The sequence below is a fragment of the Cervus elaphus genome, chromosome 9 (assembly GCF_910594005.1).
Source record: "Cervus elaphus chromosome 9, mCerEla1.1, whole genome shotgun sequence".
In the NCBI taxonomy this organism is placed as follows: Eukaryota; Metazoa; Chordata; class Mammalia; order Artiodactyla; family Cervidae; genus Cervus; species Cervus elaphus.
Genome location: NC_057823.1, coordinates 41682822 through 41707650, shown reverse-complemented (window position 1 = coordinate 41707650; position 24829 = coordinate 41682822). Strand labels below are relative to the sequence as shown.

The window sequence follows — 24829 nt, the reverse complement described above, 5'->3', positions numbered from 1 at the left end:
GGCTTTCCTGGCATGAACAGGATGGAGCAGAGATTAGGAGCTCAGCCAGAGCTGGGGGAACTGAGGAATAGGGAGGATTCAGGGAGGTTGTGGCCACACCATTTCTCTTGTCTCCTCTTCTTGCCTCAGCGCTGTGAGAGTGGAGCGATAGGAAGTTTCTGAGGCAGAATGGCCTCCTCCCCACATTAGGCCCCCAACCTGCTGGGGTCAGAATTGGATACAAGGTCAGAGTTTGCGAACTGCACAGTATAATCAAACCTGTATGAATATGATGGGCTCTGTTCAAGATGTTACTGAGGAACAATAAGGAAGGATTTCATAGAGGAAATCAAAGGCAGTGATTTGAAAACCGTAAACAGACATGACAACATGTCATGTACCCCCATGGTGTTGACACTTCAACCAGATGGATTCAATTGTACATTTAAAAAATATCTTCTTGTGATTTTTTGCCAATTGAGATGAGGCAGATGGAAAAGACTCATCAACTTTTTTTGAATTACAGAAGCAGTATATGCTCCCTGTAAAGATATAGGTGCACCATAAAAATTTATAGCAACGTGGTACCCCACAGTATTAATAAGCCATATTTATCTGTTCTCCTAGTAGCAAGTACACTGTTCCAAACCTCTGTTTTCACTGCCACAGAGAGCATCCTCTTGCATCATTAGGTGTGAATATTTCTGTAGAACTGATTCCTGGATGTGGAACTGCTTGTCAGAGGACGTTTAAGTTCAGAAATTTTTTTTTCATGTAATGACACCATGTTTAATGAATATGGAAGTTCAGGTGAGGGCAGCTCAAGGAAGGGGGCCCAGCAAGGGCTGCAGTGTCTTGTGTGGGAGGTAAACTGTGACACCACCTCCCAGCACCCCTCTCCTCTACAGGGATTCACACTGGCCCCCTCAGAGCCTCTCAGCAGTCCTACGGGGACAGCAGAGCATGATGACTGGCCCCATTTTACAGCTGGGAAAACTGAGTTCCAGGCAGATTCACTGCTTGCCCAAAGCCATGCAGAGTTCCTGGGCCTACCTCCTGCATCACTGAGGCCTGGCTCAGGGGAGATGTGAGTGGTGTGGAGGACAGAGGCGTGGTGTCCTCCACATTGGTTGATGTTACCAAAGTTGACCTCAAAGTAGCTGTACCAATATATAAGCCCACCAAAATTGTGCCAGATCCATGGGAATCTTTGTCTTTCCATGAAAGATTCCTGTGGAGACAGGATGACTTGCATGTTGCCGTCAAAGTCTAGGAGCTCTCAGCTTTGCCAGTCTTTGTGAGTTAACCATCACAAAGGCCACCTCAGGTAGGGTGAGCCTCACATCACAGGTGTGCTTTATACACTGGATTGGGACCCATACATAGGTGTTGTTTTTATCCTTTCCCCGGTTTGAGGAAGAGCTGCATGGAAAATGTGAACAGTGGGGAGAACTGAATGTACCAGGTCCTACCTTTAGAAACTTGACAGAGGGTCACTGGGCATAGGCTGGAAGGAGATGGGGGTGATTTGGTAAAACTTCCTCTTCTCCCCCATTTATTTGTTCCTTTATTTATGTATATCAGTAAAGATACATATATGCTTGGATTCCTTTTTTCTCGATCTATAACTCCCATTAATTACTTTGATGTTCAAATTTGGCTAATGGGAGTCCCTTCAAACTGGCTTTTCTGTCCAGTTGACATTTCCCCCACTATTCTTTGAGGACTTCTTGCATTCTGGTAAAAGATAGTTTAGACTCATTTTGCTACATGTTTATTTCAACACCCTTAATCTGTTAACTCAATTCTGGCACTATCTACCTAGCGTGTGCATGCAAAGTCGTTCCAGTCATGTCCAACTCTTTGTGACCGTATAGACTGTAGCCCACCAGGTTCCTCTGTCCATGGGATTCTCCAGGCAAGAATACTGGAGTGGGTTGCCATGCCCTCCTCCAGGGAATCTTCCCAACCCAGGGATTGAATCCGCATCTCTCACTGCATTGCCAATCCTGCATTGACAGACAGGTTTTTTATTACTAGCACCACCTGGGAAGCCCGAGAGATAGGGTCAGATCCCACAGGTTAAGGGCTCAGTTCTACAAGACTTCCCTCTCTCTTTCAATACCAATTACAAATCCAGGTTGCCTGTGCTTCTGACCCACTCACTATAAGTTGGAGATTCCCAAGATCCCTACCTTGAGTTCCATTAATTTACCAGAGCTGCTCAGGTACAGAAGTCAGGAAGTTTGCTAACAAGATTACAGGTTTATTATAAAGTGATACAGCTCAGGAACCAGGTAGAATAGATGCATAGAACAAGGTATGTGGGAGGGGTACAGAGCTTCTTCCTTGATCTCTCTGAGCATCTCTCTCCCTGCATCTACAGTGTTCACCAACCTGAAAGCTCTCTGAACCGAGTCCTTTTGGGGTTTTATGGAAAGGTTTCATCACAGAGGCATGACTGGTTAAATCATTGGCCCTTGGTGATTAAACTCAATCTCCAGCCCCTTCTCCCTCTTTGAGGTAGGTGGGTAGGGTAGGGCTAAGTTACAACCCTCTGGTCACATAGTTGGTTCCTGTGGCAACCAGCCCCATCCTTACTGGCTTTCTAAAAATTATCTCAGTAATATAAACTCAGGTGTGGTTAAAAGGGCTTGTTATGAATATCCAAAGACATCCTTATGACTCTTATATTTTAGAAAATTTCAAGGGTTTAAGAGCTCTGTTCTAAAATCTAGGTCAGAAATCAAATAAATATTTCCTAGTATAGATCAGAATCTCACCATGTATTTTCCCTGCCCCGGCCCTGAAGTCCACCATTTCTCCAAGGAGCCTTGGTTCCTTTCAGTAGTAAATAGTAACTAAAAACTAAGATCTCAGTGCTATATGTGCTCATTGGTACAGGGGTACTATTGTTTCTAAGCCCTCAGTGTAGACAGAGCTACAAACTATATCACATCTGTCTATTTATCAACAATATGCACCTATTACATAGTAAAACCCTCGAGTTCACAATTATTCTTTCATTCTCTCCTTTCCCGTATGTCTTGTTTTATGTTTTTATATTTTGTTGTTTGTTCTGTGGGGTTTTTTTCTTTTTGTATCTCTTGTCTCTGGCTAAAGAAACCTCTCAGCACACTTACTGAATTGACCTCTTGTTGGGCAATTCTTGTCATTATTCATTTTAATGTTCAAATTATCCTATAACTGGTCAATGGTGCCCCTTTCACCTAGCTCCAGTGTCTTTTTGCTATGTCCCCATCCATTTTTGAGCATTCTTGTATATAAAAGCAAAAGACGTTCCCTACTTTCACCATGTGTCCAAGTTCATTTTGGTGCTAATTGGCAGTGAGAACTAGCATCTGAGCCTAAGGTGAACTTATTGCTTATGAAGTGTCATTGTTTCCAGACCTTTCTAGCTCTAGAAAATACATAAAAAAATATTAAAATACAGAGGTTAACTGACACCACTAATCTTATCTGATAAATTATCTCCTCTTTTTCCCCCCATTCCAGTTTCTTTCATGTCTTCACAGTGAACACTGACTCCTAGCAACATGAACATATGTTTACTCATCTGCTCAATCCTACAACACACACACATAAGCTTTGGAATTGTCTTTCTTTAAAAAAAAAAAAAGGAAGAAAATCATATTCATACATGTACACATTCACATCTACATAGGCAAAGGTCTCTCTTTGCCCCCTTTCTGCTACACTGATCCTTTTAGCTTTTGCCACATTCTGGAGCAGACAGTGAGTGTGTCTGTTGGCTTTACAGGAAGCAGGAGAGCATAGCGCCAGCTGGGTATCCAGGAAGCCGCCCAGGACCCAGTCCAGTGGCCACAAAAGCACTTCACCACAGGCCCAGGGCAGGATTCGAGGACTCAGAGGGTTGAAACCAGGCGTCACTGTCCTCCTCTTCGAGGACGCGTTTCTCACCAACTGGTAATGGGCAGATGGTGAGCGGATCTGAGTGTTCGCTGCCATCGTGGGCTCTAGGCCTGAAATACGCGCAGAGCATCCCCGAGAAGGTGTCAGTGAAGGTGAAAATGTGGGAGCCGTCGGACACATTGAAGAAGGACAGCTTTCCAGCCTCAACATCCAGAAAGATGCCCACGCAGCGGGGCGGCACGCGCAGGCTGAGCGGGAGGCGGTGCTGGTCTAGGACGAAGTACTCACAGCTGTTCCACAGCCCCATCACCCAGTAGCCAGTCGCCGGGCTCATGCGAGCATGCCCTGCACTCGGCACCGCTGCCAGACACACACCGAGGAACCAGCGGCTGCGGCGGCCCACGTGCACCTCCCAGTAGTGGCGGCCAGTGGAGAAGCGCTCCCGGCTCAGGACGCACGTCTGCTCAGAGAACCACTGAGGGTCGGCCACCGCTGAGCCTGGCGCCATCCTGCGTGAGGACACGCTTTTGCCATCCTCGGAAACCTCCAGGCTGGGGTGGGCGGAGCCAGGATCCAGGGTCACATCCACTGCGCAAAGGCACAGGGTCAGTGCCCGCCAGGGACGATTCTGCCCCCACCCACATCCCTGTCCCCTCCCCTGCTAGGCAAACCTTTAGTCCTCCCGATGGAGAAATCGGTGGAATAGTCACCCCTCTCCTGGGACTGAAGAGGCACGGAAGTCACTCCCTAGCTTTTGAAAGTGTTAAGAGGAATTCATTTCCTTCCTGAACCGGAAGGCTCTTGAATTCCATGGTGCCATACAGAGCATGGATAGCAAATGAGGGAGGTTTGTGGGGATGGAGGCGGGCTCACTTTTCCCAAGACCTGGACCGTAAGAGGGCTCCCCAGGTAGCGTTAGAGGTAAAGAACCCGTCTGCCAGTGCCCGAGACATAAGCAAGAGGGGTTGATCCCTGCGTCGGGAAGATCCCCTGGAGGCGGGCATAGCAACCCACTCCAGTATTCTTGCCTGGAGAATCCCATGGACAGAGGAATCTGGCCGGCTACAGCCCATAGGGTGGCAGAGTCCTACACGACTGCAGTGACTCAGCACACACACACACAATCAATAGGAAGGAGCACTCCAGCAACCTATCCCCACACCCCCACCCCCACCCCCCCCGACCCCCGCCCCAATCACACTCATTTGATGGACAGGGACCCCAAGGATCCCTCTGTCAGATAATGTGGGAAGTTCTGCCAAATGGAAACAAATCTAGTAAAACCCAGAAAGTTATATGCATGTGGGAGCATCAGCGTGCACACAAATGTGTGCATGTGTGAGTGCAATCTCATTTGTGCATATGAGCATGTATGTGTGCAGGCATATGTGTCACGTTGTGTGTGTGTGCAAGTGAGCCTGTGAGTTTGTATGCAGGCTCCATGCATGGCTCCTGGACAGATCCTTCCTCTAATCTCAGTTCTGGATACCTCCCTTCTGATTAAGGTCCAGCCAACCTAATTCACAAGATACAGCTCCTTGGCTTCAGTTACCTGCATGTCGTTGAGCTGCTCTCCACTCTGAAACCAAACAGAGAAGAAAAAGAGGCTCAGAGATCTGAGTCAGTAACTCTGGAACCTTGAGGGAGCCTCAAGATGCATGAAGGATGCCTGTAAACTGAATAATCTCATTTCCACCAAGATAACTTGTTTGGACCCAGACTAGCCTGGGTCCACCATGGCATCTTCCCAGGAATTTGGGATTGGGTAGGGAGGCTGGTGCCAGTGCGGGCTTATGCCAAAGCTGTGTGCAGGCAGAGGTGGTGCTGGTTAGTGGGATGACAGAGTATGTGAGCAAAGAGAACCAATACAGGCAATTGGGATGCCTTGAAGGATGGAAATAAAGCCTCCATTTCTGACTGGCTTAGTCCCCAGGAGGCCCAGCTGAGCTCAGCTCCTGTCCTAAGACATCCTCTGGACACCCTGACTTGCTCTCTTTCTTACTGGGAGCTATTCTGTGTGGGTTTCTGGTTTGTTTTATCTCCTCCTATATTACAGAAGAGAGCACCAAAGTCACAAAATGCAGAAGCAGTAGAAGATGTTTTCAGAGCTCCATAAATTTATAGCAGGGCCTTTCAACCCTGATTTTGCATCAGAATAACCAGTAAAACTTCACAAATCTAGAGCTTTTGCATAGAATAACTCAAATCTATACAGATTTCAATCCTCCCTAAATTTAGCTGTAAATTCAAACCAACCCCAGCTAAAACTACTTTTGGATGTTTTGGGGAACTTCATAAATTTACCCTAAAATTTATATTTTAAAAAGGTCTGTGAACTTTAAAAAGGAAGGGGAAATGGAGAAGAACTTGTACTTTCAGGTACTTTAAAAGCCAAGGTAATAGGTGACCAAGAGGCAGACCCATCAAGACATGGCAACTGAATATGCACTAAAGGTGATGTCCACATCAATGGGTAAGTCACAAATATGTGTAGTAAGTGGCACTGGGAAAGCTAACTCTTTATATGAGAAAAATTACTGGATTCTTGTCTAACACCACATAAAAAAGGTGAATTTTAGATGGATAAGAAAACTTACACATAACATATAAAGTGAGTAGAAGAAAATGTAGGCGACTAGATTTGTGACCTAAATCTGAAGAAGATCTTCAACAAAAGTTCAAAGACACAAACCATAAAGTAAAAGTGCGATAAATTATATTTCATCAGAACTAATTCTTTTCAATAAGGGGCACCATTGGACAAAGCTAATAGCAGATGACAGAAGATAAGAAGGAATCCACAATGTGTAATAACAATGAGAGATTACTATCATATATATTATACAATAATAATAATAATATTGCATGAAGGATGCCTGCAAGCCAAAAGGCTCCATTCCCCAGCACTGACACCAGCCCTGTCCTGTGAATCAACAAGAAAAAGATAGCAACAACATATGGAAAATAGGCAAAGGACATGAACTGGCAATTTTCAGAAGAGGAAACGCAAAAGCCAGCTAGCATGTAAAGAGATGCTCAGATTTCTTAGTGCTCAGATGACTGCAAACCCAAAGAATAATTAGTTATCTCCATTGACTGGCAAGCTTAGAAAGCTGGCTCACACGAGATATGGGCTCATGGAGCTTCCATGCACTGCTGGCATGGGATGATGGTGCTACTTTCAGGAATCCCTCTCTATCCCACTTAGTGAGACATCCCTAGTGGGCCATCACTTCTCCCTTTAGAGAAATCTCCACACAGGGCCAGAAGACAATTTATTCAGCACTAGTGGTCTGTAGTGATATGGAGCTAGAAGAAGGCTGGATGTCTACTCCAGGAGGGTGGCTGGCTCAAATGGAGTGCTCTGCAGTGAGGAGATACAGACTAGATTTACATGTGGCAGCAGGGATGGATATTAAAGCACAGTGATGAGTGAGAAAAGCAAGGAACAGCATGAGACCGTAAATATCTTTACAGTAACTACAGTGTATGCGCACAAAACAGAAATGCCTCCTCTTGCAAGAATACATACAAAATAAAGATGCACATTAGTGGTTGCTTTACTGGGGAAATGGAAAAAGGTACAGGGACAAATATTTACATGTAAGGTAACATGCCCATTCCAGAACCACAGGTAAGAGTCTTTGAGGGCAGGCACCAGGAATCTAGGTGATTCTGATGTGCAGCCAGGATTGGCACCAATGATTTACTGTATGCTTACACCTCAGGACAATGTAAAAATAAATATAAAAGTCAAAGTCAAATATAACCTATACCGAGTGACAAAGATTGATACATGTGTTGGTAGCAATGGAATAAATCAGAATGAAGCATAGTTGGTTAGAGCAGGTGACTAGGATGCTGAGACATAAAGTGGACAGTGGGAGAAACATAGGCTTCACTCACCAGCCTGGCCTTCAGCCCTTCTCCAGTCTGAAGTAGCCAAGGAAAAGCAGAATTAGAACAAAGTCCCTTCAGCCTCCTTGTTCACACATTAAATTTTGCACCCACCCCTGCTCCACTCCCCTTCTCCTGCCACCCACACAGCCAGCAGGGTTCCAATCTGGCCATCATACCTGCTTGGGAGATCAGAAGAACATTCACAGATAACCAGATGCTACAAGGTAGACAAGAAGAAATAGTTCTGGGCAGGGGAGAGTCACTTACCCAGCTCTACCTGAAGCTTCCCTGTAAGCAGAACCCACAGAGAAAATATCAGCCTTTGGATGAGTGAAACCATCTTTGCGAGGCAGTTAGGTCACTGAGACAAGGTTTCATAGTCTTAAACTACTACTCATTCCAATCCTGCTTTAGGTGCTGCATCACTCATCTGCAAGATTCTTACTCCTCATCCTATTCTTTGCTCTATGGCAGAAATCTGCACAGGGCTGGGAAGGGAAAACTTTTGCCCTGAAACTGCAAGCTTTTCCTAGGCAGGAAGACTTGTGTAAGTCCAGGCACTGGGCACCTCCTACATGAACCTCAAGGTCACTTACTGGTTACATTATTTAAAAAACTGGGTGGATATCACACTCAATTATTTCCCCTGGCCAGATACCAAGACTCTGATATTTTGCCACCAGAAATGCATTCCTCTGAGTTCTCTACTCTGTGCCATCTTTTAAAAGTTAAGACTAGGAAAGGCAATAATATATACTAATTGAGACCATGGTGTTATTGACTTATCATGATGTTTTGTTGTTGTTTGGTTAATTGCCTTTTGTTTGTTTTCCCCTGCATGACTAGATAGACTGCAAGACAAGCTTCTACTTCACTATTTTGTCTGGTGTTTTTCTGGGGCAGACAAAGTGGTTCTCAAGGTCTTCCCTACCCATTGTGACCTTCTCCTCCATCCCCTCATCCTTTGAATCCACTCTTTCCTCCTCCCCCAACATGGTTTCAAGGTGCTGAGTCCCCCTGGGGAGAAAAGTGGATTTGATAAATTACTTTCACTTTGGTAAATTACAGATGCCTTCTTTCTCGGTGACATTTGCTTTAAAAAGAGAAGGCTATCCTAGGAAGATGAACCAGAAGGAGACCTTTAACTGTGGAACTGTAACTGAATCATATAATTTGCAGGAGAGGGCCTGGCAAAATCTATCCAGAAAATCTTAAGTCATACTTCCTTGGCAGGTGTGCACACATCCATTTGGGAGGGGAAAGGCAGGATGTGCAGAGGGCTGGATGTAGAATTAGATCACTGTGATTCAGTGCTCTCCAAAGGGGGCCTAAAATCACTGAACCCCTGCTTCTGCCATGGGTTCCCCCCCCCCCCCCCCCAGCCCAGGGCCAGCACAATGGGCATGGCACCCAGAACTTACCCAGCTCCACTGTGAGTTTCCCTGGAGAAAGAAACAAAGAATAGAGAAAAATTGCCATTCATCACTGAGGGCTTGCTTCTCCAAAGTGCACAGACTTGGAACCCACATGCTCTGGAGAGTCAGTTTGGGCTGAACACGGGGGAGGAACAGGCTCCAAGGCAAGATAAGTGAAAATAAACCTGTGCCTCAATCCTTCTCTGCCCTCTCCCAAACTCCCCTAACCCCCCGTGACCTACTTTTCTTCTTGACTCAGTGCCCCCACTTCTGTTAGTCAGAGATGTGGGTGTAAAGCTCGTCTTTCCTCCTGCTTACCTTTGTCTTTCTCTATCTGCTTCTTCAGCTTTTCTGAAAGGAAGAAGAAAGGGGAGTAGAGGTCAGTGCGTGTGCTCCTCTGCCTGTTTTCCGAGTCCCATTCCAGCCCGGCCTCTGGGCACGATTGCCCCTCAGCAGTGGCCTTCCCCACCCCACCACCATGGCCGCCTCCACCACTTTTCTCCTGGGTAAAGCCAGTTCCAGGAGGGCAGCCCCCTGACTGCCTGGTACCTTGGGACTTCCGTTGCTTCCGAAAGAAGTACAGCACCAGCATCATGAGGAAAGCCAGAAGGAGCAGCAGGCCCACCAGAGTCCCAAGGAAAGCTCTCTTCCAGGGAGAGGTTCCGGGTAAAAACACATCTGGAAAACACTCCACTCATCACTAAATCCTAAGTGAGAAGACTGGTCCGGACACCGTGTGCCCGAAAATCTTTCTAGCGACTGGTTGGCACTTCCTGGGCCCTACCAAGTGTGTGTGCGTGCTTAGTCACTTCAGTCATGTGTTCAACTCTTTGCAACCCCATCAACTGTAACCCACCAGGCTCCTCTGTCCATGGGATTCTCCAGGCAAGAATACTGGAGTGGGTTGCCATGCCCTCCTCCGGGGGATCTTCATATCCAGCGATTGAACCCACATTTCATGTGTCTCCTGCATGGCAGGCAGATCTTTTCCCACTGAGCCACCTGGGAATCACGCGCCCCACCCCAGCCATCTGTAAAATGGGCATGAGAGCCATTACATGGTGCTCAGGAGAGGCAGCATCTGAGGAAGAGTGGGAACTTGAACTTGCTCAGCACAGAGGGGAAAAGACTGCAAACTGAGGGATCTAAAAGGAAGGAGCTGATGGGCTCTGCCCAGTCCTTCATCTTAGAACTTATGTGACCAAAGCCCTGACCTCCCTCTACTTCTTCTCACTCTTGCTTTACATCTAAGAACATTAGAAATCAAGGTGTTGATATCTTAAACCCAGTGAATAATTGCTACCTATTGCTCTGACAAACTGTGGAAAATTCTTAAAGAGATGAGAATACCAGACCACCTGACCTGCCTCTTGAGAAATCTGTGTGCAGGTCAAGAAGCAACAGTTAGAACTGGACATGAAAAAAAAAAAAAAAAAAAGAACTGGACATGGAACAACAGACTGGTTCCAAATTGGGAAAGGAGTATGTCAAAGCTGTATATTGTCACCCTGCTTATTTAACTTATATGCAGAGTACATCATGCAAAATGCTGGGTTGGATGAAGCAGAAGCTGGAATCAAGATTGCTGGGAGAAATATCAATAACCTTAAATATGCAGATGACACCATCCTTATGGCAGAAAGCGAAGAGGAACTGAAGAGCCTCTTGATGAAAGTGAAAGAAGAGAGTGAAAAAGTTGGCTTAAAACTCAACATTTCAGAAAACTAAGATCATGGCATCCAGTCCCATCACTTTATGGGAAATGGATGGGGAAACAATGGAAACAGTGACAGACTTTATAATTTTGGACTCCAAAATCACTGCAGATGATGACTTCAGCCATGAAATTAAAAGATGCTTGCTCCTTGGAAGGAAAGTTATGACCAACCTAGACAGCATATTAAAAAACAGAGACATTACTTCGCCAACAAAGGTCCATCTAGTCAGAGCTATGGTTTTTCCAGTAGTCATGTATGAATGTGAGAGTTGGACTATAAAGAAAGCTGAGTGCTGAAGAATTGATGCTTTTGAACTGTGGTGTTGGAGAAAGACTCTTGAGAGTCCCTTGAACTGCAAGGAGATCCAATCAGTCCATCCTAAGGGAAATCAGTCCTGAATATTCACTGGAAGGACTGATGCTGACGTTGAAACTCCAATACTTTGGCCATCTGATGCAAAGAACTGACTCATTTGAAAAGACCCTGATGCTGGGAAAGATTGAAGGGAGCAGAAGGGGACAACAGAGGATGATATTGTTGGAAGGCATCACCGACTTGGTGGACATGAGTCTGAGTAAGCTCTGGGAGTTGGTGATGCACAGGGAAGCCTGGCACACTACAGTCCATGGGGTCGCAAAGAGTCGGACACGACTGAGTGATTAAACTGAACTGAACTGATTGCTCTGACGAATCCATGTGTCATCTTGCCCTTCATGAAAGCACCTGGCTTCTACTTCTTATCACACCTTTGCAAGAAATGTTAGCAAAGCCATGTAGGGCTGACTGACAGTTCCCCTCTTCCCACTCCAGGAGTCCTAAGGAGGATCTGCCCAGAAGCAGAGTGTGCTGCAGAGCTTACAGAGACAGTGGCCAGACAGTAAAGAAATACATGCAAAACAGAGCAATTCTCTAGAAACTCTTGTTGAAATTTAACAGAATAATTTTATGTCTGTTGAAGATAATGAAATTGGTGCTTTTATCTCAATGGTCTTTCATTTTTTCTTTTTCATTGCAGTAAAATAAACATAACATAAAATTTACTATCTTAACCATTTTAAGTTTATAGTTCAGTGGCATTAAGTACATTAACACTGGAAATTCTCTGGCAGTCCACTGAGTTCAATCCCTGGTTGAGGAACTCAGATCCTGCAAGCCATGTGGTGTGGCCAAAAAAACAAAAAATAAAAAGGTACACCAACATAGTTGTGCCACCAACACCAGCAGAACTTTTTTTAATTGTCCCAAACTGAGAGTCTGTAACCATTAAACACTAACTCCCCAATCTTCCCACCCCAGCCACTGATAACTTCTATTCTGCTTTTCCTCTCTATGAATTGACGATGCTGGGTACCTCATATAAATAGAATCATACAATATTTGTCCCTTTGTGTTTGTTTTTATTTTACTTAACATAATGTGTTGTTTTGGTTGGTTTTTAATTTTCTTTTTTTTAGCAGTGCATTTTTATTATCTTGGTAAAAGTATTGAGCCACAAAGGACTGGTCCTTCACCACAGATGGTTTTTGAAGCACTGACCTAGGAGGTAAAGAGCTCAGAGTCCTAAGCCTTGATGACCTTTGATCTCCATCTGGCTCTCTGTTCCAGCCTTTCCTGCGTCTTTCCAGCTCCTCCAATAGCTATACACGTTTCCACCCCAGGACCTTTGCACTTGCTGTTCCCTCTACCTAAATGGTCTCCTTGCAGAAATCCATGTGACCAACATCCTTTGTCAAGGTTAAACACAAATTTAAAAATTTGTGCAAAAAAGTGAGCAAGATTCCCGTTCTTCTCTTAGACTGTTTCCTTTAGAAAATTTATAAATTCTTTCTCTATCCCTTCAAGTGCTTCCCAGGTGACACTAGTGGCAAAGAACTCAACTGCTAACACTCTCTGACATAAATCACAGCAAGATCCTCTATGACCCATCTCCCAGAGTAATGGAAATAAAAACAAAAATAAACAAACGGGACCTAATTAAACCTAAAAGCATTTGCACAAAGAAGGAAACTATAAGCAAGGTGAAAAGACAGCCCTAAGAATGAGAGAAAATAATAGCAAATGAAATAACTGACAAAGAATTAATCTCCAAACTATACAAGCAGCTCATGCATCTCAATACCAGAAAAACGAACAATCCAATCAAAAAGTGGGCAAAAGACCTAAACAGACATTTCTCCAAAGAAGACATACCAATAGCTAATAAACACATGAAAAGATACTCAACATCACTCATTGTTAGAGAAATCCAAATCAAAACCACAATGAGGTATCATCTCACACCAGTCAGAATGGCCATCATCAAAAAGTCTACAAACAATATATGCTGGAGAGGGTGTGGAGAAAAGGGAACCCTCTTGCACTGTTGGTGGGAATGCAAACTGGTACAGTCACTATGGAGAACAGTGTGAAAATTCCTTTAAAAAAATGGGAATATAACTGCCATATGACCCAGCAATCCCACTACTGGGCATAGTGGAAACCAGAGGAAACCTGAGGAAACCAGAATTGAAAGAGACACACATACCCTGCACACATTCACTGCAACACTGTTTACAATAGCTAGGACATGGAAGCAACCTAGATGTCCATCAGTAGATGAATGCACAAAGAAGTTGTGGTACATATACACAATGGAATATTACTCAGCTATAAAACGAATGCATTTGAGTCGGTTCTAATTGAGGTGGATGAACCTGGAGCCTATTATACAGAGTGAAGTCAAAAAAAAACAAATACTGTATATTAATGCATATATATGGAATTTACAAAGATGGTACTGGTGATCCTATATGCAGGAGACACAGATGTAAAGAACAAACTTTTGGACTCAGTGGGAGAAGGTGAGGGTGGGATTTGAGAGAATAGCACTGAAACATGTACATTACCATATGTAAAACAGATGACCAGTGCAAGTTTGATGCATGAAGCAGGGCACCCAAAGCTGGTGCTCTGGGACAACCAGAGGGATAGGGTGGGAGGGAGGTGGGCGCAGAATGGGGGGGACACATGTATACCTGTGGCTGATTCATGCTGATGTGTGGCAAAAACATCACAATATTGTAAAGTGATTATCCTCCAATTAAAATAAATTAATTAATTAAAAAAAAAACTGGTTAAAAAAAAAGAACCTGACTGCCAGTGCAGGAGATGCAAGAGACCTGCGTTCAGTCCCTGGGTCGGGAAGATCACCTGGAGGAGGAAATGGCAACACACTCCAGTATTCTTGTTTGGAAAATCCCATGGACAGAGGAGCCCAGCAGACTACAGTTCATGGGGTCAAAAGGAATCGGACACGACTGAAGTGACTTAGCACTCACATTCCTTCAAGATGTATATAAATCTTTCTGAAAGTTATATAAGGACCTTCAAGGTTTACAATCCAGGAATGATTTTCTTAAGGAGCTCAGAGCCATCTCTTTGAAATGGAAACATCAAGAAAAAAGCACTCCTATCTCCAGGCCTCCTGGGAGCTTCACTTAGGCACCTGGCTCCAAGTTGTAGCTACATGCTTGTCATCAAGATAAGAGATATCTTTCTCCTTTGCAATAAAAGCAATTAGCTCACACAGATGTTACCAGTTACCCAATTACCAGGTGAATTTTGGGTGAACTATGTGTCACACACATATATATCCCTATGAACATTAAATCCATCAGTGGGGGCCTCATAATAAAACTTTGATGCTAGATAATGGCCTCACTTTCAACTCATTGCCTAACGGTCTTCTTTCCTGATTCACCACTTTAAAACCCATGTATGTATATACAACCCACCATACTTAGCCCTCTTCCCTGCCTCATGTTTCTCTGTATCACCTAACACCTCTGAACATGTGCTATAATTTACTCTTTTGTGTATCTGTTTCCCCCATGGGATGTGCACCTGAGGGCAGGGGTTTGGGGAATATTGTGAGTGCTCAATAAATATTGTTTGAGGGATAAAATTAGGAACATGTGGGTTCTTATGATGCTCTCTGATAATATTGGCTTTCTGGAACCTCCCCCAATTACTGTACTCTTAGTAGGTTTTAAATATTATGGCTTCAGTTGTCAAGTTCAGCCTGCCCTGTACACAACCAAGCTCCAGAGCCCTTCTGTCCTAATAGATGGTTTTGGAGATAATGGCCTGGAGGAGGACAAGGCAACCCACTCCAGTATTCTTGCCTGGAGAATCCCATGGACAGAAGAGTGTGGCAGGCTATAGTCCAAGGGGTTGTAAAGAGTCAAACGCGATTGAAGTGACTGAGCACACACACACATAGGGAAAATGGACATGGAGAACTTGAAGACTAAGAAGATGAGGGTGAGCTGGCACCCACTGACCTGCTATGTGGATCACAAACTCTTTCTTTTGGCCTAGGAGTTGGTTCTGGATGGAGCAGGACACGTTGCTGTGGGCCCCCTCTTGGACGACCACAGATGTTTCCAGACTGAACAGGCCTTGGACATCCTCAGTGATGTTTTCAGTCTCCGGGGGCAGGCATCGTCCCTGATGGTCTCTCCACTGAGCCTGTGGCTTGGGGTACCAACCACTGGAGTGGCACCTTAGCTGAATGCCTCCCTCCTTGAAGCCCTCAATGGCGATATGAGGGTCTGAGCCCAGTCCTGGGAGAGGCAGGAAGAGTAGGAAAGATCAGGCTCCTGCCCAGATGTACATGAAGTTCATCACCATTCACCATTTGCAGTCACCATAAGGCATGGTGACTGTGACCACTCAACACATGTGGGCTTGCAGTCCACCATGGACTATAAATGACAGGCTAAACTGTAGATGGCATGTGGGGACAGCACTACCTCTGAAGGGCATCTTAAAATAGGGAAAGGCTGCTGGTATTTAGCCATATAATGCAAAGGACCGTACCCCTAGGTTGAAGAGTAATCCCATCCCAAATTTCAAGAGATTGTCTTCTCTATCTCTTGAATCCTGCCAGAACTAAAGTATCTTTGTTATGCATACTTTTTTAAAATCTCTCTACCCAAGTAAACTAGCTTTATATTTTGAATATGCAAAATATTAATATGGTTTAAACATCAATGCTATAAGAAACGAGTAGATCAAAAAAGCCCCAGGCCTTTCTCCATCCTTTGTATCTCATTGCTCCCTCTCCTTTAAGTAACCAATTTCATTAGCTTCCTATGTTTCTTTTGTGATATGTTTCTCCTCCTTTCTTACACAAAAATTAATATGCTATAGAGCTTCTTTTGCATCTTGCTTTTTTCTCTTAAAAACACCCTAGAAATCACTCCATATCAGCTTAGCGCTCATCCTCATTTTCTCTCTCTCTCTCTCTCTCTTTTTTTTAGGCTACATAGCTTCACATAGACCTTACTCAGCACCTATGCTTGGACATTTAGGGAGTTTCCCATCAACCCTAACTACTTGTTGAAAGGACTGAAGCTGAAGCTGAAGCTCCAATACTTTGGCCACCTGATGCAAGGAGCCGACTCATTGGAAAAGACCCTGATGCTGGGAAAGACTGAAGGCAGGAGGAGAAGGGGGTGGTACAGGATGAGTTGGTTATGTGACATCAATGAATCAATGGACATGAATTTGAGGAAGACAGAGGAGCCTGATGTGCTGTAGGCCACGTGATCACAAAAACTTGGACATGACTTTAGGGACTGAACAGCAGAAACACCGCTATACAATGTAAATTTATACAAATGCTTTTCTTTCTTATTGGAGTTGGGGGAGGTATATCTCTAGGGTCAACTCCCAGAGGTGGAATTGCTGTTCAAAGGCAGACACAAAGGAAGTCCTGTTAGCTATTGCCAAATCCCCCCTACCCTGGAGCTCGGGACTTTGAATTCCATCAGCACAGTAAGAAGGGGCCTGCTTCCTCCATCAAGAGTGGGTAGTCCAACTATTGAATGTTTGTCAGTCTGATAGGGAAAAATTACCTCTCTGTAGTTTTAATTTGCCTTTTCCTCACTGTGAGTAAAATAATTGTCTTTTCCTTTGTTTAAGGGCCATTATGTGTGCATTTGGTGGGGTTCATTTCCTAATGAATCTTTCTTAATATTCTTTTTTTTTTTTAATTAGAGAAAATTTCCCTTTCTCTGTGCTTTTCAATCTATCTTCTCTTGAGCTCTCTCCAAATGGATCCTTCTCCCCTCTGTGTTGGGGATTGACCGGGTCACGCACCTGCTACCTCCAGCTCCCAGGTCGCTTCCCCAGTGAAGTCGCTGGAGTGGAAGTGGCACCCATACAGACCCTCGTCGGCGGGGACCACGCCATGGAGCCGCAGAGTCACGCTGCCATCTGCGATGTCCTCCGTGATGAGTTGGGTCCTGTTCTGGAACTGCTTCATCTGCCAGCCATAGACCTCCTGATGCTCCCGGTACAAGTGCACCACGTTGGAGGCCTGGCTCCGGAACCAGAGGATCTCCATGTGCTCGGCGTCTCGATATGGTGACAGGTGGCAGGAGAATTCCACTTCTTCCCCGACGTGTGCCAGAATGGGTTCCTCATGGCCTACCACCCTGATCTCCTCTAGGACAAGATCCCAGACAGTGGCCCAGATTAACATAGTGTACATATGTTTTGTGGTTTTTTTTTTTTTTTTTTGGCCAACAGTTCCATGTAATTTAATACCTCAAAAGTATGTTTATTTGTTTTCTGCAGCTCAGAAATCCACAGTGAACTATTCAAATGACAAAGGTGAAACACTCTACAGGACAACCAATCCTGTTTCTTGAACAAGTAATTGTCATGAAATAGTTGGATATGCCACATTAAAAACTACACAAAACACATTACAACCAGATAAAAATGTGTGGTGGGCTACTGGTAGCTGGTTTGAATCAACCAGCTGCCAATATTATTCAGGGGATGGTTGTCTCAATATGGCCAGGGCATTAAATTAAATGGAATCTTTGGCAGAAAAAAAAATGTACATTATCCTCTTATGTGAATAAAAATTGATGTGTTGGCATAAATGTGCAGAATAAAAAATCTGAAAGAAGAAAGACCAAATTATTGATGGTGATCATTTCTGCATGGTGCGAATAGATGTTTTCTTATTTTTGCTTTGTCTGATTTTCTAATATTTTATAATGTACACACACAGCTTCTATAATAACAAAGAATATTAAAATAATTGATGGGGGGTGCTTCTTGCCTCATGGGTTTTCCTATCTAAGATCAAATCCTGCTGTCGAGATTTTTATTTATCTGGATCTTTCATTTGATTGTCCTCTGCAGTGATGTCTCCACATGGCTGCTTTACTCCCTATTTTCAGCAATTTCCATGAGAGTTGCTGTTCCTGCTGCGGTGCCTTTCCACCCAGCATGCCTTCATTCATTTTTTTCTGGCTTCTGTGCCCCTCCTTTCCTTCTTTCAAAGCTCAGCTTAATCCCACCCCCAATTCTTCCTTTATGAATTCCTCCCATCCTTCACTTTGCCTATATAGCATGGGAGCACCTTTCTTCTCTCCATATGAGACCCCTTGTTGCCCCAGGTGTAGCCTGGACACCGCTCCTACCAGCTTCCCTCTTCAGGTTCTCTCCAGCTGCCGCTGCTCCCATGCCTGATGCCTGCCCCTTTTCCTGGGCATACCCTGCCTCAGTTTACTCTCCATCTCTCATCTTCCTACAGACTGTCTCCTGCAAGGTTCTACTCAAACAGTACCTCCTCTCTATGGCCCTTCTTGGCTTTCTGGAAAAAACAAATTGGTCTCTTAGCTGTGATCCCAGATCCTTGGGTATGTTTCTCTTGCAGCTCTGGTCACACAGCTGGACAGTCATGTATATCATGTCTGTTCACCTTCCTTGAACTGACTGAGGATTTGAGCTGTGCGTTGTCTATCACTTTGGTATCCCTGGTTTCCAGCTCAGGGAGTTGGGGAATTCTATTGGCATAATTAGTTTACATTCTCTGTTAGTTGCTTCTTTCATGAGAGATGGTATGACCAGGATCCTTTCTGCTCTTCAAAAGCTATGGCTTATATCTCAGGAGAGGAGTTAAAAATATTTTCCGACTGGTTCAGCCTAAGAACAGACCAATAAGACTTTCCTGGCACCCTCCCGCTATGCCTTCTGCCATGGTTGTGAGCTGTGGAGTTGTTGGGGTTAGGGGGGCCCTGAAAGGATGGTGGAGGAGCACTGAGGGGCTGAATGGTGCTCAGGGTCAGTGACTCTTTAACAACTGGGATGGAGGGCTTATTGTTTAGCCCCTGAGACAGCCTAGGAAAAGGCTGCAAGATCTCAGTCCTGGAATAACCTGCAGAAGGGGTGGGCAGAAGCTGATGAGCTCACTGAGGTCCCGGCTGTCTGGGATGCAGATTAGACGTGTTACCTGAGTGCATCGCCCTGGGCTGGGGGAGGAGGAGCAGGTGAGTGAGGAAGAAGAGACTGCTGGGCAGACGTCCTCGCTGGTAGGAGTTCAGGCAGACTGAGAAATCCATCACTTTTCCACAGCAGTGGGGGCCACCTGCAGAGGGATAAAGACATACAGAGTGATGCAGTAGAGTTAGAACTCCACGTATCAGGCCTGACATCTGTTATTGCCTCAAGTCTATTTTTTTCAGGTACTTGCAAGCTCTAGTGCCTGACTTTTTTTCAGTCATAGCCAGATGTGAGAGTTGATTCTAATTTTAACAGGCAGCATTGCTTGTAGTGATGTTGACCCTTGCTTGGACTCACAGTCCTCCAAGAGGACAGGGTCAAAGGATCCCAGAGGAAGCAGCTTCTGAGTTTTGCATTGTTTTGAGCCAGGAATAGAGCCATGCATTGTGTGGGAGCTGAGTTAGGTTTCGGTGACTTGGCCCAAACAAAGGGAAATCTATAAGAACTCTCAGATGCGTTTTCCTTTTCTCTGTCCAAGCCTATTCCCGATTCCCTTTGACCTGGAACATCAGGTTCACAAAACAGAGGAACAAACACAGTGCACTTTCCTAAGTGGCATGCACGCCTGGCTGCCTTTTAACTCCAGCCACACCTAAGACACCTTTTTCCAGCCCTGAGACCTCAGGTGGAGTTCCCAGGAGGTCAGTTGGTGACTGTCACTGAGTCAATAGCATCTTTAAGACCACAGTGATGGGGCTGTCTCATTGATCCCTCCCCATACCCACCTGTGGCCCCAGAGATCCGGCCCCAGAGATCCAGCCCCAGTGCAAGCAAGGGCTGTTCCCTCTTCACTCCTGATGCCCCTTGGGGAGCTGAGGTAATGTAATATGAGAATCAGTGAGCCTGAGAATATGAGAATCAGAGTAGCAGATTCATATTGGGAAATATACAAGTCTTCCCATATTTCTCCTCTATTTAGTTGTGGGACTTTAGGCAGATTATGTAACTTGCTGAACCTTAATTTTTTCACTTGAACAATGGAAGAAACCAATCCATCTCAGAGGGCTGTTAAGTCTCCAAGGTGAGATGGATGCTCTTTAAAGAAAAATCAGCTCCTCCCTCTGCCTCCAACTTCCAAGCATCTGCTTTCTGCTCCCCATCTTCTTCTAGAGGTTACATCCCTCTCCTTTCACTCCATCATAGCATCCCAGGGCAGAAAGGCCCATGGCAGTTTCTACTCTCCAGCTTCCCCGGTCTCCCCTCTCCCTCTGTCTGCCATCCCACTCCATCCACTGTTTGGTTTTCCTTTTCCCACAGACCTGCGAGGTGGCACCTGTTCCTGGGGTCTTGTGGCTACAGAGCCCCAGCCACACCATCGGTAATATCACCAGCAGGGTTTACATGGAGGACTTTAGTTCTTTTTTTATTGTGTAGTTGATTTACAATGTTTTAACTACTGCTGTACAGTAAAGTGATTCATTCTTTTTCTAAAAATATTTATTTCCATTATGGTTTGTGTTGGGCTTCCCTGGTGGTTCAGATGGTAAAGAATCTGCCTGCAATGTGGGGAGACCTGGGTTTGATCCCTGGGTTGGGAAGATCCCCTGGAGAAAGGAATGGCTACCCACACAATATTCTTGCCTGGAGAATACCAGGGACAGAGAAGCCTGGTGGGCTACAGTCCATGAGATCACAGAGTTGGACACGACTGAGTGACTAACACACACACAGTTTGGGTTATAGAGACTTCCCTGGTGGCTCAGACGGTAAAGAATCTGCCTGCAATGCAGGAGACCCAAGTTCGATCCACTTTCTTTTTTAAAAATATTTTCGTTATGACTTATCATAGGATATTGAATATAGTTTTCTATGCTATACAGTAAGACTTTGTTTATCCATTCTACATATGAAAGTTTACAGTAAAAAAAAGAAGTTGAATTCAAAGAGTTGAATGATGGTTAGCAGGGGAAGAGGATGGGAGAATGTGGTACATGTTGGTCAAATGGTACAAGCTTTCAGTTATAAGATGAATAAGTTCTGAAGATCTAATGTATAGGACGGTGATCATAATTAATAATACTGTATTGTATACTTAAATTTTTCTAAGATTAAAGTTTTAGTGTTCTCACAACAAACAAAAAAGATAACTATGTGAGATGGTAGATATGTTAATTAGTTTGGTTGTGATTATTATTTCACATAATGTGAAATGCATTTCACAATGAATGCATTTGTCAAGATATCATATGGTACAAATATATACAATCTGGGGGTCTTCCCTGGTGATCCTGTATATAGGGTTTTCCACTGCCAATGCAGGGGCCCAGGTTCAATCCCTGGTCAGGGAACTAGATCCCACATGCCGTGACTAAAATTTAACGCGCCACAACTAAAGATCCTGTATGCCACAGCTAAGACCCAACACAGCCAAGTAAATAAATATGTTTAAAAAATAAATAATGTATACCATTTTTATTTGTCAATCATACTTCATAAAGCTGAGAGAAAACCATATTAGGTTTTAGTAAATTATTTTTCTGCAACTATTCAGGTCGTGATTTTTTTCTCTTCTTTTTCAATTGATTAATTTACCTAAACTGTCAAAATTCTTAGAATAAAAGAGTTGACAATGAAAAAAAAAGCTAGCAGTATGTGAAAGACTTTAAAACTGCTGGTCACGTAGCAGAAGATGGTCTGAGAAGGTGTGCAGGTAAGTTAACGGAAGGCAGGCAACATGAATGACCTCTGTGCTGGAAGGACCTGGGCTGACAGGACCACGGCCAGAGGGAGGGGCGATGGCCTGTGAGTCAGTCGGTCAGGGGCCTTGCCTCATGGAAAGCAGAGGCTAAGTTGGGGAGTCTCCATTCATGCATCAGAAGGGGCCCCTAAGGAAGGAGATTAGAGTCCCCTTTCAAGGGGGCCTGGCTGTTTTGATGGCCAGCAGCTATTGGAATATGGTCACACAATAACCAGCGGAACAGAGGCCCTGGGCCAGAGTCCAGGCTCAGGCTGGGCAGTCTAGCCTTTCACCCTTTTGGCTGCCAGCAGGAATGTGTCTGCGACAGGCCCACCAACTGGGAGCAAAGGCCATAGAGCTCTATAAATGGGAAGCTCTAAGGATACATCAGCACCAGCTAACGCCTTCCAAAACTAGAGGGGCTCAGAGGGTGTTTACGGATCCATACGGACTGGCCAGACTCTGAGGAATTAGTCAAGACTTGTGCTAGGAACAACTTGGGTGTTCCCAAGGCCGCAACAGGGCATTAGATAGGCCCACAGCTGGAGGAAGGGGCACCTCACAGCAGAATCGGTATTCAAGGTCCCATATTCCTGGGCAAGGAGGAAGCTGCCATCTATCAGTCAGTCCGTGCGTTCCAGACCCTGGAATTACTATCAGGACTGCAGTTCTCTGTTGTGATACACTCGTGATTTCAGTCACTGAGGCTGCAGATGGAAGAGGTCATAAACACACATACATACATGCATGTGTCCACAATAATAAAAACTAATATGAATTGAGTGCTTACTATCTACCCAGGACTATCCTATATCAGAAGTATTATTACTATTATAGGACCAAGATAAAGACAAGGAAACTGAAGCAGAGGGAGGCTAAGTGACTTGCCCCGCACACATGACTGGAAGGTGGTGGAGTTGGGGGAGTTCCTCCCAAGCTCTGCACTTCTCTGGACGAATCTTCCTCACCAGCAGTGTCGTGTCAAGGCTGGGTGCACCTCAGTTCTCCTGTCCCCCAAGTCACGACCCCTGTTAGGGACCACCTGGTCACAGACTGCAGCACTCACCCTGACAGCATCTCCCGGCAATTGAAGAAGTGGCTTGAGTCCCCAGATGTCAGCCGCAAGACTAACCAACCAATAAGTGAATACAAACAAAACCACTTCTGATAAAACAGCTTAAAATGAGTGTTTCCCTCAGACCTTGTCAACAGCATCTTCTCCAGCAGGAGGTCATGCCCCATAGTACCTTTGCTTCTAACACCCAAGGAGCTGATTTTAAAGCCTTTAATTGGAGGGAGGCTGTCTGGTGAATTCTTGAAGGGAAATCAGAGGGGCTGAATGCTCCCTTCCTGTTCTAAAGAGCATGCTCCTCCCCATTTGCTGCCAGAAGTTTCCCTATTACAACCTCCCTCAGCAGTTGAAATGCTCTGATCCTTACCCCTCTGAGGGGAAACCCCTTCTGATCGCAGCTATTCACATCACAGTGGAAATGGATTTCAGCTTCCTTTTCTGATGGGGAGGTTTTGCTGGGGAAAGGTGAGAGACTGGACACGTTGCAGATCTGAGAAAGATGGAAGACCCAGGGAGGAGAAGGATGGCCAAAACGGGGGTCTTAAGTTAGAGCTAAGCTCTGCTGGTGGGGAACACGCTCCCCACTCTCCAGGGAGCCTCTGAAGACACAGGGAGATATAAGGGTTGTGCACACCAATGCCAAAGAAGTGCTGCTGAAATGCTGCTACCCTCCACCCAAGTTTATCTTCCCTCTTCTTTCTTTGTTCCTTCTCATTTTTTACCTGGCCACACTCCAGCTTCATTCCAGTTTTCTCTTCCTGCATCTCCAACTCCTGAACAACATTAATGTTTTCTTGATTTCCAGTCCTTCAGCTCTTGAGTTTCTCATTAAACATTGTTTGATTTTGCTTTTGCTGCTTTTGTAGGCTTGGGCTGTGTGTGCTTTGCCCCTCTCTCATTCCCTGTGTCCTAAGCTTTAAGCCCCCAGGGGTAGGACTTTTGCATTCTTGCACCCTCTCCTCTTCCAGCACCCAAGGCAATGCTTTACCCTCTGCAAACTGCTAATTAATGCTCTCTGGCTTGCTTTGGTTTTATTTCGATAGGTCCAGAAGCGTATGTACACCCCTGGTCTCTAAGGGAGATGAATTTCCCCAAGGAGAGATCTTCAGTGAGGCTTCATATGGCTTGAGGGGAAAATGGGATGTGTCTGAATCCTTCCTCTTCAGGTGGAGCTGCCAGAACAGGCATCTCCCCTCGGTCACACTGACATCCTTATCCTGCAGCCAGGTTCAGCTGATAAGATGGTACCAACCCATGCTGTGCTATCACCTCAGCCCTCATTTTCTGCGTCCCATTTCTGAAAGGTGGAGGTTTAGACAGCATTGAGTCACATACCTGGCAGGTAGCAGCAAAGGGTCCAAAATGACAGGTGATCTCAAGTTCCCTGCAAGGGAGACAATCGCAAAGTATCCTGGCTCCAGATGCTAAGGTCCCCTAGACACGAGCTGGCAGCGCAGTAGAAGGGACCAGCTCTTCTCTGACAGAATTATCCACCCACCTTCCACATTAAGACACATGCTGCTTGCTCTGCCCTTTGTTATAAAAACCAAGATGGACAGAACAAAACGAGGAAGTCTCTGTCACATCCTGCCTGAATTGAATTTCCATGGAAAGTGCCCCCACTAAGGTCCTAGAAGTAGGGTAAAGGTATCTGGGAGTTTTGTAGGGACTGCAAGCTACAGAAGCTCAGAGCAGGGAGAAGACGCTCCAGCTGGCTGCCCAGGATCTCTGGGGCTCCAGGGAGGCAGGATGGCCATGCCTGCCCCTTTCTCTTCACCATCATAGCAAAACATACAGAGACTGGACAGGAATATCCACTAAGGATTAG

General features: G+C 45.1%; 1 protein-coding gene across 1 annotated transcript; it reads right to left on the bottom strand.

The window, feature by feature from the left end:
• Positions 1-3526: 3526 nt before the first annotated feature.
• Positions 3527-24525, bottom strand: BTNL9 (butyrophilin like 9). The gene is made up of 11 exons (XM_043912478.1): positions 24337-24525; positions 19203-19337; positions 17051-17398; positions 15229-15510; positions 9738-9866; positions 9507-9539; positions 9195-9215; positions 8041-8061; positions 7780-7806; positions 5426-5452; positions 3527-4461 (listed from the first exon to the last, which is right to left on the bottom strand). Exons 2-11 carry the CDS (start codon positions 19309-19311, stop codon positions 3836-3838), a joined length of 1623 nt encoding a protein of 540 aa, XP_043768413.1. The 5' UTR covers positions 19312-19337; positions 24337-24525; the 3' UTR covers positions 3527-3835.
• Between the last annotated feature and the right edge of the window lie 304 nt (positions 24526-24829).

Bases quoted from the DNA above. Each gene is read 5' to 3' on its own strand.
- BTNL9 (XM_043912478.1), bottom strand. From the start codon at position 19,311: ATGGATTTCTCAGTCTGCCTGAACTCCTACCAGCGAGGACGTCTGCCC. The intron at 17,399-19,202 runs GTAACACGTCTA...ATCTTGTCCTAG, and splicing joins GCCCAGGGCGATGCACTCAG to AGGAGATCAGGGTGGTAGGC. The intron at 4,462-5,425 runs GTAACTGAAGCC...GCCTTTGCGCAG, and splicing joins AGCAGCTCAACGACATGCAG to TGGATGTGACCCTGGATCCT.